This window comes from Bos indicus x Bos taurus, chromosome 23, assembly GCF_003369695.1.
Source record: "Bos indicus x Bos taurus breed Angus x Brahman F1 hybrid chromosome 23, Bos_hybrid_MaternalHap_v2.0, whole genome shotgun sequence".
Lineage (NCBI taxonomy): Eukaryota > Metazoa > Chordata > Mammalia > Artiodactyla > Bovidae > Bos > Bos indicus x Bos taurus.
Window position 1 is genome coordinate 9,395,944 of NC_040098.1, and position 15,462 is coordinate 9,411,405.

The 15,462-nt window shown below is 46.5% G+C and overlaps 1 protein-coding gene across 2 annotated transcripts in view; it reads right to left on the minus strand.

Annotated features, from left to right (window-relative positions):
• Positions 1-2,333: 2,333 nt before the first annotated feature.
• The window catches only part of NUDT3 (nudix hydrolase 3), a 123,205-nt gene continuing 110,076 nt past the window's right edge, over positions 2,334-15,462 (minus strand). For both annotated transcript variants that reach the window (XM_027524253.1, XM_027524254.1), the window contains 2 exons: positions 14,535-14,619; positions 2,334-10,318 (listed from right to left, as the gene is read on the minus strand). In XM_027524253.1, the coding sequence (XP_027380054.1) occupies positions 10,140-10,318; positions 14,535-14,619 (264 nt within the window). In that variant the 3' untranslated portion in view covers positions 2,334-10,139. The remainder of the gene's footprint in view (positions 10,319-14,534; positions 14,620-15,462) is intronic.

Genomic DNA, 15,462 nt, shown 5'->3' on the forward strand with positions numbered 1-15,462 from the left:
CAAAGTAGACTTCTCCCCCACTGAACAGGAAAAAATGGGAACGGTAACTTATCCAAGATCACAGAGCTTGTCAACAGCTGAACCGAGGTCTCCCCCGGGTCTAATTCCAACGCTCACACTTTCTATCATGGCTAACAGCCTTCCCTCTCGTCTCTTTTCTGAATCTCTCGCTCATCCCATGCTTCCATGGTCCTCCTGTCCAAGCTCTCTCCATCAGCCTCTCTTACCCTACCTCCAAATGCTTACCTCCCTAGGCTGTCATCTCTTCCACTTCATACCATCTGTCACTCCAGCTGCTGTCTCTGTGAGGACTGCGTGTCCTGGGTTGAGCACATTGCTGGTATTCAGGCCACAGAACACAGAGCCTCGTGGCTGCATCCGCAGATGCTGAGGTACCTCCTTAGCTGGGTGTCACAAGACCAAGGAGATAAAATAAACTTTTCACATCTCAAATGTGTCTGAAACCAGAAAGCAAACAATTCCACAGTTTATAGCAACAGAGTTTCTTGGGCACAATTACCAGGTCTCCAAAAAGAATGGGAGCTAGGCTGACTGGGGTTTGGGCAGTAATTCTGCCAACTCAATCTAGCTTGGATGGTCAAAGCTGCTACCTCACAATAACAAAGCACGTAGGAAGCGTGGCAGTGCCGTCCCCAGTGCTGGTTCCAGCGATGTCAGAGCTGCGTTTGAGATCTTTGGGCTAATTTCCTCTATCACTCATGCTCAAGGTTTGGGGGCCTCCTGAGATTTCTCTCTCGCTTGCCCTCTTGCTGCAAGTCCTGCAGGCTATTAGGAGACTGGGCTGGAGTAAAATAATCCCAAAGTTTGTTATTTACCCTGAAAATGAACAACAGTCAACAAGCAGTGGATGCGATGGGGACAGGTCACCTTTAGAATGGCCCATCATGGGACTTCCCTGGTGACCCCTAGTTAAGAATCCACCTCCAGGGTACCCAGGTTTGATCCCTGGTCAGGGAACTAAGATCCCACATACTGCAGGGCAGTGCACAAGCGCACATGCCACAACAGATTCCATTATGTCAAAACTAAGACCTGCTGCAGCCAAATAAAATAGAAAGAAAAAGATCTGACGTGGGCAAGTGGAGAGTTTCCCCAGATCCCAAGTAGAGGTGGCCATTTGGTGGTTTCCTGCATATATCGCTTGCATCAGTGTTCATAGTTCATACCCTCATTGCACACACGAAATCTGGCAAAACAAAGGCTCCTTTGATAGGGGAAGGTACGGTGATCATCATGGGATAAAAAAGGCCTGCAGAATCAGAATTTGAGGAGGAAAGGGTACCCTGATCAGTTGTTAGGAAATCTGCCCTGTGGTTGAATGAAGTCATCAGACTACAACTGTTCAGCAACCAAATTACTGGCTACCCACACAGATAGCTGGTGCACTCAGGTAACTTGGTTTGACATTTATCATCATATAAACGAGCCAGCTGGCATCCAGGCACCTACACCTCAGTCTCTTACAAGTTAGATTCATGGGAGTCTTGTCCTGGTAGTGACTCTCTGGGGACACAGACATCAGGTTTCTTGGCTTACAAACCTTGGCCAGTGGTGATGCTACCAGAGTTCCAGAGAGGCCAGCTCCCCTCAGTAGCTAAACGTGTTTATCTGATGGTGACACACTGCTTATTCTTGCGTCTCCAGCCCTTTCTCCATTTCCAGGCCCACCCTCTGCGTCTGCATGGCCTGGCATCATAACAAGCTTCTGGGCAGCTCCTTTCCAACCTCTCCTGCTGCCTCCTCAAACATGACTGGTTCTACATGACTGCCCTGCTCAAGATCACTTCACATGTCTGCAGCCAAACTCCTTGACCTGGCTTTTGGGGGTTTTCCCTAATTTGGTCTTGTCATGCTTTATCTTTCATTACAGCCCCCTAATGCCCATCATCTGTCTTTGGCCTGGGGGACAAAGCTTACTTCATGTTGCTCTCTCCCTGGCGACACCCTGTCTGTTCTCTGCAAGTTCGACCAGGGTGCATCTTCAAAACGCTGTTTCAGCCCTCCCTGACTCCACCACACCCAACTCCTGCTTCCACATAGGAGAGCACCTCTGGGTGTGGCTCATCTCTGTTTCCTCACGCCCCTCAAAGCATCTGCCGGGGACTCCCTGGCACTGACTCCCTCTGCCCGCTCAGGCTTCACTTCATTCCTCACTTGAATTTCCTCAAGAGCAAATCATCCATGGGGCGACCTCTGATCTCTGGGGCAACTCTCAAGAATCCAGCAGAGGAGGGAGGGGGGATCAAAATGAGACTGATGAGAAGGACTTGAGGAAAACTTCTAGAAAGAAGAGACCAGACATTAAGCAGGGATGTGTGAGAAATACTGGTTTTTATTGATTGGCACAGTATTACAACCTACAGTTTCAATGCCCTTCCCTCCCACACAGTTCAAGTGGAAAGAAAACTGATTAACACATAGGAAGGAACAGCACACTCACGGGTTAAAGCATTTGTTTTTACACAAGGAGTGGGATGGGGGGTGGGATTTTAGGGAAAATACCAGGGTTCCCTCTAGACCATGGGGGAGGGCTTTGCTGTCCTCTGCTGCCAGCATTACACGGGGCATACTTTAGTAAGGGGGCAGCTACACGCGGCTGGCCGGTTACTACAGGGGGGAAGTGGGACTCGAATCTCGGAGTACCTGTCTCGTACCCAAACCTGGACTTTTTTTTCAGCCCTCCTCCACAGCTGCCTGCACCCACAGGAAATAGGTGTGAAGGAAGCCGAAGGACGGCCTCCGAGAGAAAGGGAAGCAGGCAAACTCAGTTTCCTTCCGCCTTCTCTGGACTGTCCCCCTCCCCCTGGCCCCGAAGAGCACTGAGAAGGCCTTCCTAGCGAACGCTGTGGAGAGACTGGGAGCAGGCCATATCTGGCCTGGTAGCTCTGAACGGGTAGAGAGGAAAATGTGATTTTCCATACAATACCAAGCAAGGTTGTTTTGGGAATGAAAATAAATGGAAAACAAGACCATCCCCCGTGGGTTGGGAGCGCTGAGGTCCCAGAGCGCACTGGGATTGTGGTAAGGGCAATATTCCTAAAGCCCGGTTCCACAACACAGCGCCAGGTTCCTGGAGGTTAAGGGACCATAACCAACCTCTCCTCCCAAACAGGCGCCTTTCCTTGGATTCCCTGGTTCTGTTGAGCTCGTTCGAGATTATTCTGCCACCTTTCCCCAGGACGTGAGGGCTCAGCTCATTGGTCCTTCCGCTCTCTACCCCTTCTACAAACACTCAGCACACTCCTCAACAGGTGACCCATTCTCACCTGCAGAATGGCCACCAAGGAACCAGATCACCGGGAAGGCTAAGCTGTCTGCTTTTCTGTGTGGTCCTGATGGAAGGAGACAAAAGCAGACTTCTGGTGGGGTCAGAACAGTCTGGTTTGGGTGTGTGGGTCCCTGGCTCTCTGTCTCAGCCCTGGAGCCTTGGCCATTTAAGCTTCAGACAAAACATATATAAGCATGACTGGGGAGGGACAAATACTTTGTCCTTCAGAAAAAGTTAAACTCAACACATCTTGGCTACTTTGCCTCCATCCAAAGGGTTCCTTGGAAATACTTGTTGAACTTGGCCAAAGGGAGACAGCACCTGGACCTGGATCTGGACCTAGGCCGCAATGAAAACACTTGCAACAGAAGGGGAGCAAGAGTGGAGTGGAGGTGAGCGTGGTTAGGAAAACCCTCAAATAAGCCTTATGCTGCCTGAGACCATACTCTGCGGCTCAGAGAACAGGGCTGGGGCCTCACTGCTTCCTCAGAGCCCATCCCCTGCCAGGGCCAATGGGCAGGATGTGAGAAAGGTCCCTGAACTAAAAACTGGGCTCTTTATACAGAAGCAAGTATAAAGATGCTACTATAACGGGCAGCCAGAGATGCCTGCTTTTCTGTGACAACACCCTTAAATGCTACTGCCTCCTTAAACACATGGCAATCTGGTAGTTATCTTTCTTAAGACAGATGCACTGACATTTTACTTATTCTAACCACCAACTTTTTGTTCAATTATAAACCAGTCTGAATGCTTTCAGACTATGAAACAATAAAAGCAGACCTGACATGTATACAGCCGCACCCCACACTGTCTCTTTTACAAGAGTGGACCCACTGGTTTTCTAACTACGAAACGAAACGCAGCACCATGTGGCTGCTGGGCCCTGAATGACCTTGCGCACCTGTGCCCTGGGCAGCACGCCTGTGCCCGTGCACAGGCGAGTGACAGGGGCAGGTTCTCAGAGGCTAACACAGCAGCAGAGGATCTGGCTAACGGAGGATTTTGGAGCAAGTCCCTTTGGGTTCTGAGCAAAAAATGCTCTCAGTCATGTGGGAGGAGGCCGAAGGGCAAGTCTGGGTCTATGCACGTGGCTCAGACACCTGCCGCTCCCTTCTGTATCCACTCCCTCCCGTAACCAAGCTGCGTGCTGGCCTGAGAGGGCCCTCAAAGTCCTTACCTCCCCTCAGAGCTCTGGAAACTCCCCAAGACCCTAACGTCGGCCAGGCCCCTGTGGTGACCCTGGGTGGAGCAGGCCTACCTGTGCTGGTACTGTGCGTCTCCAAAGTCAGCCTGTACCTTCCCTGGCGTAAGTCATATCTGTTATGCAAGACCAAGCCTTAACCCTGAAATGCTGTTTTCTACCCAATGGGACAGAAATGGGGTGTAGGAGGCTACGTGGATCTATTGCTGTTCTAATTAGCACAGGGTGTTCAGATGGCCGGGCTCATATCGATATCACTTCCTGCAGGAATCTACAGTCCACCTCACTGGAGAAATGACTTCCTAAAGGTGAGCCACTTACCCACTCTACAGACGGGGGAGTCCGGTCTTGAGGCCCAGCATCGGGACTGGGGCATCTTGCTTTTTTCCTGAGGAGTTGCAAAGCCTTAAGGTTTTGATCTTAATGCCTGCCTGGGACCTCAAGCCCGCACGAGTGATGTTACTGTATTGTTGGAAAGTTCCTTGAAAGGTTCATCCCACAGATAACACAGTTCACAGATGGTGAGCCATTTAGTAGGTAAGTGTTCCAGACCAGAATTTATGTTCCCCAACTCAAGGATTAATAGAATCTTCACCTCTGGCCTGGCGGCAGTAGGGGTGGGAGGATGGGTAGCACATTGAAGTGGAGATGAAGCTGGAAAATGACAAGACCGCTGCCTCTGTATCTTTTAGAGCCTATCTCCAGGGGTTTAAATGCCTTTTTTGCTGTTCTAGTGGCCCCTGTTTGGGGTTAAGAACTGGGAATGTAAACCGAAGGAAACCTATTTAACTAGACAACTGATCAGAGGAACAGAAACCGTGACTCGCTACCTCCTAGGTACTACCCTTGCTTTTTCAGCCAGAAGCACTTCCCTCTCCTGCAGAGGCCCTCCTGGGGCGCTCAGTTCCGAGTCAAGGCGGCTTTTCCGGGCACTCCCCTTGCCAGGTGGACAGTCCCATTCTCAAAGACAAGCTCAGGCTCACAAATCATCACGATAAACAAAGCTTCAGGGGAGGAACATGCCTTTTCACTCCGAAAGCTTCATGCTGCAGAGACACATGAGATCAATCATGTGACTGTTGGCCTCAGCTCAAGTAGTCCGTTAGAATCAACACCAAATGGTATTCTTTCTTTATTTATTAATGTTTAAGGGGATTAGGAGGACAACAATTGGATTAATCTGAAGGTGAGACGTATCATTTTTTTCAGATGGCCTGACTAGGCATTCTCCATCCTGAAAGGTTATCAAGCTAATGGAAAAACACTGTCAGAGTGTGAAGCTGCCCTTTCAGAGGCAGAAGTGGAAGGCTCCTGGCTTCCCAAGGAGAGTCCGCCTAAAATCTCCAGGTTCCCAGGACTTGTGATGACCTCACAGGATGTAGTATAGTCTAAAGACTGCAGTATTTGGCAGTTTACAATTTACTTGAAAATCTAGAATGTCTCACTGCTTTAGGTGACATCTAAGCTGACATGGAAAACACAGCTCTTAGGGATGGTGTGGACTCTGTGACAAGCTCACCCCAGAGCACAGAGACTGACTCTGGGGTACTTTCCCACCTACTCCAGGTGAAGGGGGTGCCCTGATGGGGCAAGGCTGGGGCCACTAAGGTCAAAGGCTGCACAGCCTTGTGGAAACAGGCTCCAACCCATCAGGGCTCGGAAGGAACAACTCCCACCCCAACTGGGCAGTACGCACGCACAGCCTCAGGACTGACCTCTTTTAAAGTCTTCAAGAACAAGAACCCGAGGAGCCACCTGCATCACTGAATCCCCAACAATCTCCTCTCCCTAGAACTGCTTGAGCTGACCATCCTGCATGTCTATTTCTTTGAAAAGATATTGATGTGCCTGTACTTGGGGTCAAGATGAAGCTACACTAACTCTTGGTTCTCTCGAAGCAAAAATTTACCTCCATGTGGAGATTTCTCCAGGTTATTTTAGTTCTTCATTGACTGTTAACTAGGATGGGCTGAGAGAACACTTCGGAAATATTAAAAAATCATACAGTTGTGGCAAAAATCACATTGTGGTTATTAAAGCCTTTTTTGTAAACTAAACTAAACAAACAAAAAAATATGGCTCAGGCTAAGCTGTTTAAGAAAAAAGATCAGGTGGGGAGATGAACAGAGGTGTGAATACAGCAGTGGATGGGAATGACGAACACACCCAGGTCAGCAGAAGACCCGTCTGGCTGAGGACGTTCAGAAGCAGCCCCCAACGAGCACTGTACGTGGAGGAGAGAAAGGGGAAGAGAAAGCGTGGTTTTGTGGGGAACTTTTCCTTCTAGAATTCAAGGTGACTTCTTCTAAGCGAGTGTGAGAGACTTTACATCGGCTGACTCCCAACATCAAAACAGAACTATTTCTCTGCCATGAAGCAACCTGACTATGTAGCAACAAGAGTACAAAAAACTGCAAACACTCTCAGAGGGCAGTGACCCTCTCTACTCACGGAAGCTGCCGGCAGCAAGGACTCGGGCCTCCCTTTGCGTAGCTCTCACAACGCAATCCTGTGGGGGGAAGCCCTGTGGCCAAGCCACCTCCCAGGCCTTGCTGCGCCTCCAGCAGGTAACACTTCCCCACCTCTCACCCCTCCAGATGGCCTCAGCTCAGACCCAGCAGTGAGGGAGCCCTCTTCACACAGGGCAGATAGGGCAGCAGACATTTGTAAAAACCACAGTCAATCCTGCAACTTTTCCATCCTGTGATGTTTGCTGTGAGAAAAATCAAGACTTCTGTTTCATGGGCTGCACTATCCTAGAGGCTACAAAAAACCCAAAGTGGCTGACCTCTAGTAGTCCTTCTCTTTCTCTCTTATACACACACACACACACACACACACACAGAGTCCTGTTCCAAAAAAAAAAAAAAAATGTCATGATCTCACTGATGTTTCCCCAAGGGCTTCAAATTATGAACAAATTTAAATTTTAAAAATTCTATCGCTATCTTTCTCCATCCTGAGTATGGTGGACTCCAATGGACACTCCAGTAATAGTCAGATTCTAAGACATGTCCGTTCACTTTAAGAAAGAGACTTTATGTCTGCCCTGAACACAGGAAGGAATCTGTTTCTGCCAAGCCTGAAGAAGGTAAGCACTTGCAGAATTAATGGCAAATCAGTGTTGTTGGAACATTCTGCAAGTAAGGTGAGCCTGGTGCTCTTCTCTGTTTTGTTTTCTTTGGGGGAGACAGGAAGGCTACTGCAACCATGCATCCAAGTAACCTATCACGACAGGGCTCTACCACACATCAGGAGACAGCCATGGTGTTGATGGTGCCAGGGAGGGACAGACACCAAGCCCCGGCCATCAGAATCCCAGTGCAACAGACAAAAGCACCAGTTTCAACAATTCTGGTATTGGACAAAGCCTCCTTTTGTCAGTTGAGGAAGCAGCAGCACAATCTCTCCAGTTAACTGCATTAATGGGATCTATTCATGACTGAAAAATACTTCTTGGCACAGTTCATGTTCCTGACCCAAAGACAGCAACAACAATCCAAACTGGATTTTGCAGGGTAGTGTATTATTACACCAGCCCAGTGAAAACTTCAGATCACTAAAAACGCACAAATTATTATTAACACTGCAGTTCCTATTTCAGGAGTACTGACTGTTTTCCTGCAAAGCACTTTCTGTATCATAAAGGCAGAATTTATTTGGAAGACTGTGTTTTGGGGATTCCATTTAGTGCTTAGTTGAATTTATTTTACAGCCCCTTTTATTTATTTGGAGAAAACCCCAGAATGCTCCAAATCAGGTGATAAGTAGCAGTGTGTTCATTTCAAGTAGAACACGTGGGCAGTGAGTTGGCATTTAGACTCAAATCCCGTGGTGCTTTCTATCCACTGGGACCCTTCCGTGGGGACAGGATTCCTTTCCCAGAGGTAGAGTGGTGCTAAGGAAACTGCCAGCCCTGCTTTTTGGCTCTGTGTTTAAGACTGGGAGAGAAGATGCAAACTGAGAACTGATAGCAAATTAAAGTTCAACTGACGCTCCCCAAAACGCTGAACGTTAAATGACCAGGCCTACCAGATATACACATTTCTTTTAGCGGGAGGGAAGAACAAAAGTTTTTCAAAGTTTGAGTATTTATTAGATTTTTTAAATAAAGAGAACTACGATTTTAATTTCACATCTCAGCCGTGTTTTGACAAAGGAGATGCCACTAACAGTTTAGCAATAAACTCCTGTCCCAAAGCCAGGGATTGATCAGGGTCCCTCCGCCCCACCCCCAGTCTCTAGACCCTTTTCTGTGCGCTTGTCTAGTAAACAACACAATTGGCAAATGAAGCCAGCATCCAACCTGTATCAAAAACCAACAAGACAGTCTGCAGTGAGCCAACGCATGTAGCCGTTCTAGTAAATGATTAAGCATTCTCCCGTACCACTTCTCAGCAGACGATGGACCTTTCACATCCTGGTGGGAGACAAATTTAATATTTCTGAGCATGCTCCATGGTGTAATTACAAGTGCTATACCATTACAAAGACAAGCAAACATCTGAATTTTCCTCCTGTGTACTTTTCAGGAACGTAACATGGTTACCCAGAACGGGACAGGGCTGTGCAGCTGCGCCTGCCAAGCACAGCTGGATGCTTCCGGCACAAGGACCATGTCCAGCTCCGTGCAGTGTAAGGCATGGACGCACAGGGAGAGAGGCTGCTGTAGGCGGTAAGTAGCATTATGGAAAAAACTCCAAACCAGCAGGAGAGAAACAGTGCTCGATGCTCCAGTTTTTTTGATAGTAATCCCAAGAATCCAGTTCAAATCCCTATTGTCAACACATAGGGAGGAATTCAATTTCTAGCATTGTTTCTCCGGATCTGAGCTGAGGCCATTTGCTCCTGGCTTAGTAATAAAAAACAAAATAGGTTTCTTCCTGTTTCTTTCTTGGCGTGGAAACACAGCTTCGAGAAGAGAAGGCGTGAGTCCTGGGAGACTATGAAGCAGCTAAACCCTTCCCGGACCCTATGTAACTACACCAGCAACTGGGGAAAGGAGAGGGTGGGGAAACTCACCTAGCCACTAGCATCAAAAATGAAAAAGCTAATGAATTGTGAGGCTCTCCACTTCAGAAACACCCCAATTTGAAAAGTAAAACCTTGAAAAATTAAAACAAATGCCTCTTCTAAAAGTCATTTATTTACATATTATATGTCCAGTATATAATGTGTAGATAAATGCACCCTGCAGTGAAAGTGACCAACCTACTGGACTGAACAGCACATCATGGGACAAATTCTTGAAAGGTTTCATCTCATACTGGATATCTTTTAATAATAAAAAAAAAATCTGGCCAGGGCTGGGATGAGACAAACAGGAACACTTCAGAATCCAAGGCAGAGGGAAGGCTGTTTGCCTCTTTAGAGAGTTGTAGGGGTGTGAAAAGGGAGAGACAGATCATGCACAAAAGTACTTACAAATTACATACCCAACCCCCACCCCCTCAATAAAAAGAGAAGAAAAAGCCCCATCACTTAACACCAAACAGCAACATTATCAATAAACCCTTTCTCTGCTGCCCATCATGCCTTATTTGAACGAGGAGGCCTGTGAGGAGAGGTGAAAGAGCAAGGGTGAGAGGGAAGACCTGCACTTCAGTCTCATTTCCAATTTCCACTTCTCTTACAGGAAATCTTCAGTCATCTGATGCCTGGCATCGAGCTCTGAGCAGATACTGAGTATGTGGGGGCCACGAGCGGGGTGCCGTTGTTGGCTGAGTAGCCTTGTCTCAACGTTTCAAAATACGAGGCCTGCACCGGTTTGTGACACTGCAGCACGTTTATGGCATCTTCTATTTTAAACCATTCCCGCTTCCTTCCTGTGGAGGCAGAGAGTAAAAGAAATTAGTACAAAAGGGAAGCAGCCGCAGGTTTCTGATCCTGTCACTTTTGAGAAAACACAGGGAAAAAACCCACAGAAACGACTGTCATTAATGTTTTTCTTTTCTTTTTAAAGTTATTTATTTATTTATGGCTGCACTGGGTCTCGCTGCTGCGCGAGGGCTGTCTCTAGCTGCAGACAGTGGGGGCAATACTCCACTGCAGCACGCAGGCTTCTCGTTGGGGCTGGTTCTCTTGCTGCAGGGGCTCTAGGGCGTGCATGCTTCAGTAGCTGTTCCAAGGCACGTGGAATGTTCCTGGACCAGGGATCAAACTCATGTTGCCTGCACTGGTAGGCAGACTCTTAACTGCTAGACCACCAGCGAAGTCCTTCTTTCCTTTTTTAAACAGAAGTACAAATGACCCAAAACACAGTATATGAGTTCCAGGTATACAACCACAGTGATCTGACGTTTCCGTTGCTGTTCTTGTTATTCAGGTGCTAAACTGAGTACAATTCTTTGCGACCCCATGGACTGCAGCATGCCAGGCTTCTCTGTACTTCACTATTTCCTGGAGTTTGCTCAAACTCATGTCCATTAAGTCGGTGATGCCATCCAACCATGTCTCATCCTGTTGCTCCCTTCTCCTCGTGCCTTCGATCTTTCCCAGCAGCAGGGTCATTTCCAATGAGTTAGCTCTTCTCATCAGGTGACCTCCATCATAGCTCAGTAAAGAATCTGCCTGCAATGCAGGACACTAGGGATCGACTCCTGGGTCTGGAAGGTCCCCTGGAGAAGGAAATGGCAATCCACTCCAGTATTCTTGCCTGGAAAATCCCATGGACAGAGGAGCCTGGCGGGCTACAGTCCATGGAGTCACAAGAGTAGGACACAACTTAGCAACTCAACCACCACCACCACCACCATTAGGGAGCTGAAGTACTGGAGCTTCAGCTTCAACTTCAGTCCTTCCCATGAATATTTAGTGTTCACAATGACTGATATTTCTACATAGTACAGAAGAGCCAGAATGGTTATCAACATTTAATAAATATATTTTTCCTATTTTCTTTTCTAACAAGGGTGACGGAAGCACACTTTGTATGTGTCAAATACTATACCAATGCCTAATGCAGAAAACAGGTAAGAAAACTGAAGAACTGAGAGTAACGGTGTGAAGCTTGTACTCTAGAAAGAACCACTGCTAGCTGTTTCTCCAGCTCCTGGGCCTCTGGCCTTCCGTGGCTGACACATACGTGCCTGAAGCCCAGCCAGCATTCCCATCGCCCGCAAAAATAGACATGAAGCTGATGCAGCTTCCAGAATTACTGGGATGGCTGACCTGTAACCAGGTATTTATTTTAAAAATCCTGTCTAAGAGTGATATATCTGGGATTTCCGTGATTGTCTACTGGTTAAGAATCCACCTTGCAATGCAAGGGACACGAGTTTGATCCCTGATAGGGAAACTAAGATCCCACACGCCAAGGAGCAACTGAGCCCAAGAACCACAACTAGAGAGCCTGTGTGCCACAATAAAGATCCCACACGATGCAACTAAGACTCGACACAGCCAAATATAAATAACTTAAAAAAAAAAAAAAAGATGCTGAAAGGGATAGTTGGGGAAAAAAAAAAAAAAAGAGTGGACTTCCCTGGTAGTACAGAGGGTAAGAATTGCCTCCCAATGAAGGGAACACAGGTTTGATCGCTGGTCCAGGAAGATTCCACATGTTTCGAAGCAACTAAGCCTGTGAGCCACGACTACTGAGCCCGTGTGCTGCAACCAGTGGAGCCTGAGTGCCTGGAGCCCGTGCTCCACAAGAGAAGACACCACAGTGAGATGCCCAAGCACAGCAACGAAGAGGAGCGCCTGCTCGCTGCAACCAGGAAAAGCCTGGGCACAGCACTGAAGACCCAGCGCAGCCAAAAATAAATAAAAAGAGTGATGTATCTACAGTAAAGAAAATATTTTCTTAAAAAGAGGAAAATATAATCTCAATATAATTACTATTAACTTTTCAGTGTATTTCAAAAATTTTTTCAAATGCATGTTTTAAAATCCTTTATTATTTTTTCTCTGACAAAGCTAACAAAAGATCATTGGTTAAAACTGGGAAAAACAGAAGCAAGCATAAAGAACAAGATAATTACCTGTAATCTTACAAACTAGAAGTAACTACTCTTACTACCTTAGTGCATTTGCTTATCTTTCACCTTATTTGAAAAAGACACAGCTATCTCAACAATTATAATTGGGATCATGCTTTAAGGTGCTCTGAATTCCTTGGAGGCCCTGACAGAGTGCTGCTGTTGGGAACATGGACGCTGATGCTAATCTGCTGGGCTCCAGTCATATCAAAGGCTCTAATCAGCCACCCAGGCTTGGGCAAGTTACTGAGCCTCTCTGTGCCCCTCTTTCCTCCTCTATAAAACAGAGATAATCAACAGTACTTATCTCACAAGTCTGCTGTGAGGGGTACTACGTCAAGCACTTGAACAATACCTGGCACAAAGTACATGCTGTAAGACAATGCGTTATTATGGCTGTTGCTGCTGCTTTTCCACTTCACGCTGCTTCTTAAGCACTCTTCTCAGTATGACACGTAGTGGTTGTGATACACTGTCTAGTATGGATGTAACGTCATTCACTTAACTGTTTCTCCACCACTGGACATCAACAGCCTGCTATTTTAATTATTATAAAGAATGCTACAATTTAAAAAAATCTGAACCTTATATGGCTAGTGACATGCCAAATAGCCTTCCAGAAAGGACGTGCTGATCCCCAATCCTGCTTCTGTGCCGGAACGTCAGTCTCACCACACTCCTGCCAGCATTGTTAACTGCTGTTTGTCACTGCCAATTCTTTAGGTGAAAACCAGTACCTCATCTTTGTTTACATTTCAAATTCCTATTTTGATGTAGCCTTAATTAGTATACACATAATTCTATACCCTGTTTTCATTCACCTACTCAGTCTCATAAGCACTTCTCTGTGGCACACAGCTTTCATAAGTATGTGTGTAACAGCTGCCTAACATTCCATCAGATGAATGGACCTTGGATCACTTGTCATTCACTGACCTGTATATTTTAAGACCCAATTTTTCACCTGAAAATGGCTTATGTGAAGAAAGGCTAACAGGCTTACTCCCTGTTAGCTATCTAAAACGTATTTTAGATAGTTTCATTAGGGTCAATTCTCAGCAGGAACACAGCTTGTTTGGCTGTTATCAGAGCAATGGTGCCTTAAAAATGAGTATCACAAGTGTACAACTCGGACCCAACAGAGTAGTCTGAGGACAGGGCCTGCCACACCACACTCATCTCTGGCCCCAACACCAGCTATCAAAGAGTCTATTTTTAATAGCCCCTCACCAAATTTATTTATACTTAAGCTTACTGCATTCTTATCAAATACAAAGCAACTAAAAACTGAAAGGTCGTGAATGTCCAGATCAACAGTGCTGACAGGCACGATGGCGAAGCACGTGCTAACAACTGAGAGGTTCTGATAAGTAAATTCTATTTGCCAAAGTTATAACAGAAAGTAAATTAATTTTATGTTTTTCTAGGCTTTTCCTTCAGAGCTCAAAGATTAAAACCATGAACCAATCATTAAATTACCTCACTTTTTAGGTCAAAAGATATATATATACACACAACCGATCTGGGATCACTGAAAATGGCTCCTTAGGAGAAAAGGCGAGTTCACCTCAAGGGTAACATGAATGTAACCGGTAGTTTCCAGGTACTTCCCACCACTCTGCACCTACTACACAGCTCTGGAGGGAGGGCTCACACCAATGAAGTCAGTTTCCTCCAACAATATGAATAAGCATCGCAACAACAGCTGCAGTCCTGCTCTCACTGGGGGTCAGTGGCCAACAGAAAGCCTAGCAATGTAGAGGCCACGATTAATATCTGCTTGGGAGGATCCAATTTGGTTTTAGAAAAATCCAATTCTGGTTTTATTCTTATGGGCCTTGTCTCTAATTGTTGACTATGCATCCAACTTCAGCTTCCTTTTAAACATTTAAAAATATAATAGTACTTTTCACAAGTTCAAAAACAGACATGCTTATTTAAACACATCCTTCTGTTATTTCTTTTCTTTATCAGGCTCTCGCCTGTGCTTCTGGGTAAAGAGCTGCAGTGTGGCCAAGGCCAGTCGTGAGAGCTCTTAGGAGGCCATCTGGGGACAACTTACCAATGCTGACCGAGTCTTCCCAGTCTTCCAGCACTTCTGTGACAATGAGCACATAGACATACGTTCTATGCTTCCTCTCCTGGTTCTGAAGGGCAGAAAGAGAGGGACAGAGAGTTTTTCCTTAGAGAGCTGAGAAACCAAACAGACTCTATGCATATGTCCAGGGAGCTCAGATCCAAGGACTTCTTTTACTTTTGTCGTCCGACAATCAGATATGGAATGGCGCCAGCTGGCCTACTTAAAACATGCCACGCTTGAATCAGAGGGTGAGCTCTTTGGCTGGGCTTCCAAAGCCAAGGCTTTACACCCTGGTTTTTCCTTCTTCTCCCTAAAAAGCAACTTCTCAAAAATACTGAGAAAAGGATCGGGGACCTCTTGAGAAAAGGTATGAAGTACATTTAACTAGTTAGCACAGCAGAAAAATAAAGAGACTGTGATGGGCAGAGGGCCCATTCACGCAAGCCAGCTGATTACCTCACACATGGCCCCTCCTCCTATTAGCCCTGCTCATCTTTATCCCGATTTCTGACTTTCTCCAAATCCCTACTCTAGCCTAAGTGCTTGTTAGTCTCTTCTGCTGCAGCTGCTCATCTCCTCTTTCTCCTGTCTCCTCATTATCTACCCCTTCTCATATCTTGAGGAGAGGAAGAGAGGTAGAGATGGGAAAAACAGTTCTTACACATAATTCTAGCTGTATGGAGGAGATTAATGGGATTTTAAAAGAGAAAGCACAGTATTCTCTCCTGGTGCTGCATGGTTTTGAAAACTTGGTGAAACAAAGATGGCATCTTTCCCAGATGAAGACTGCAATGGGGACTTCTGTGGCAGTCCAGTGGTTAAGACTCTGAACTCCCAGTGCAGGGGGTACAGGCTTGAACCCTGATCAGGGAACTACGATCCCACATGGTCAAAAAAAAAAAAAAAGACA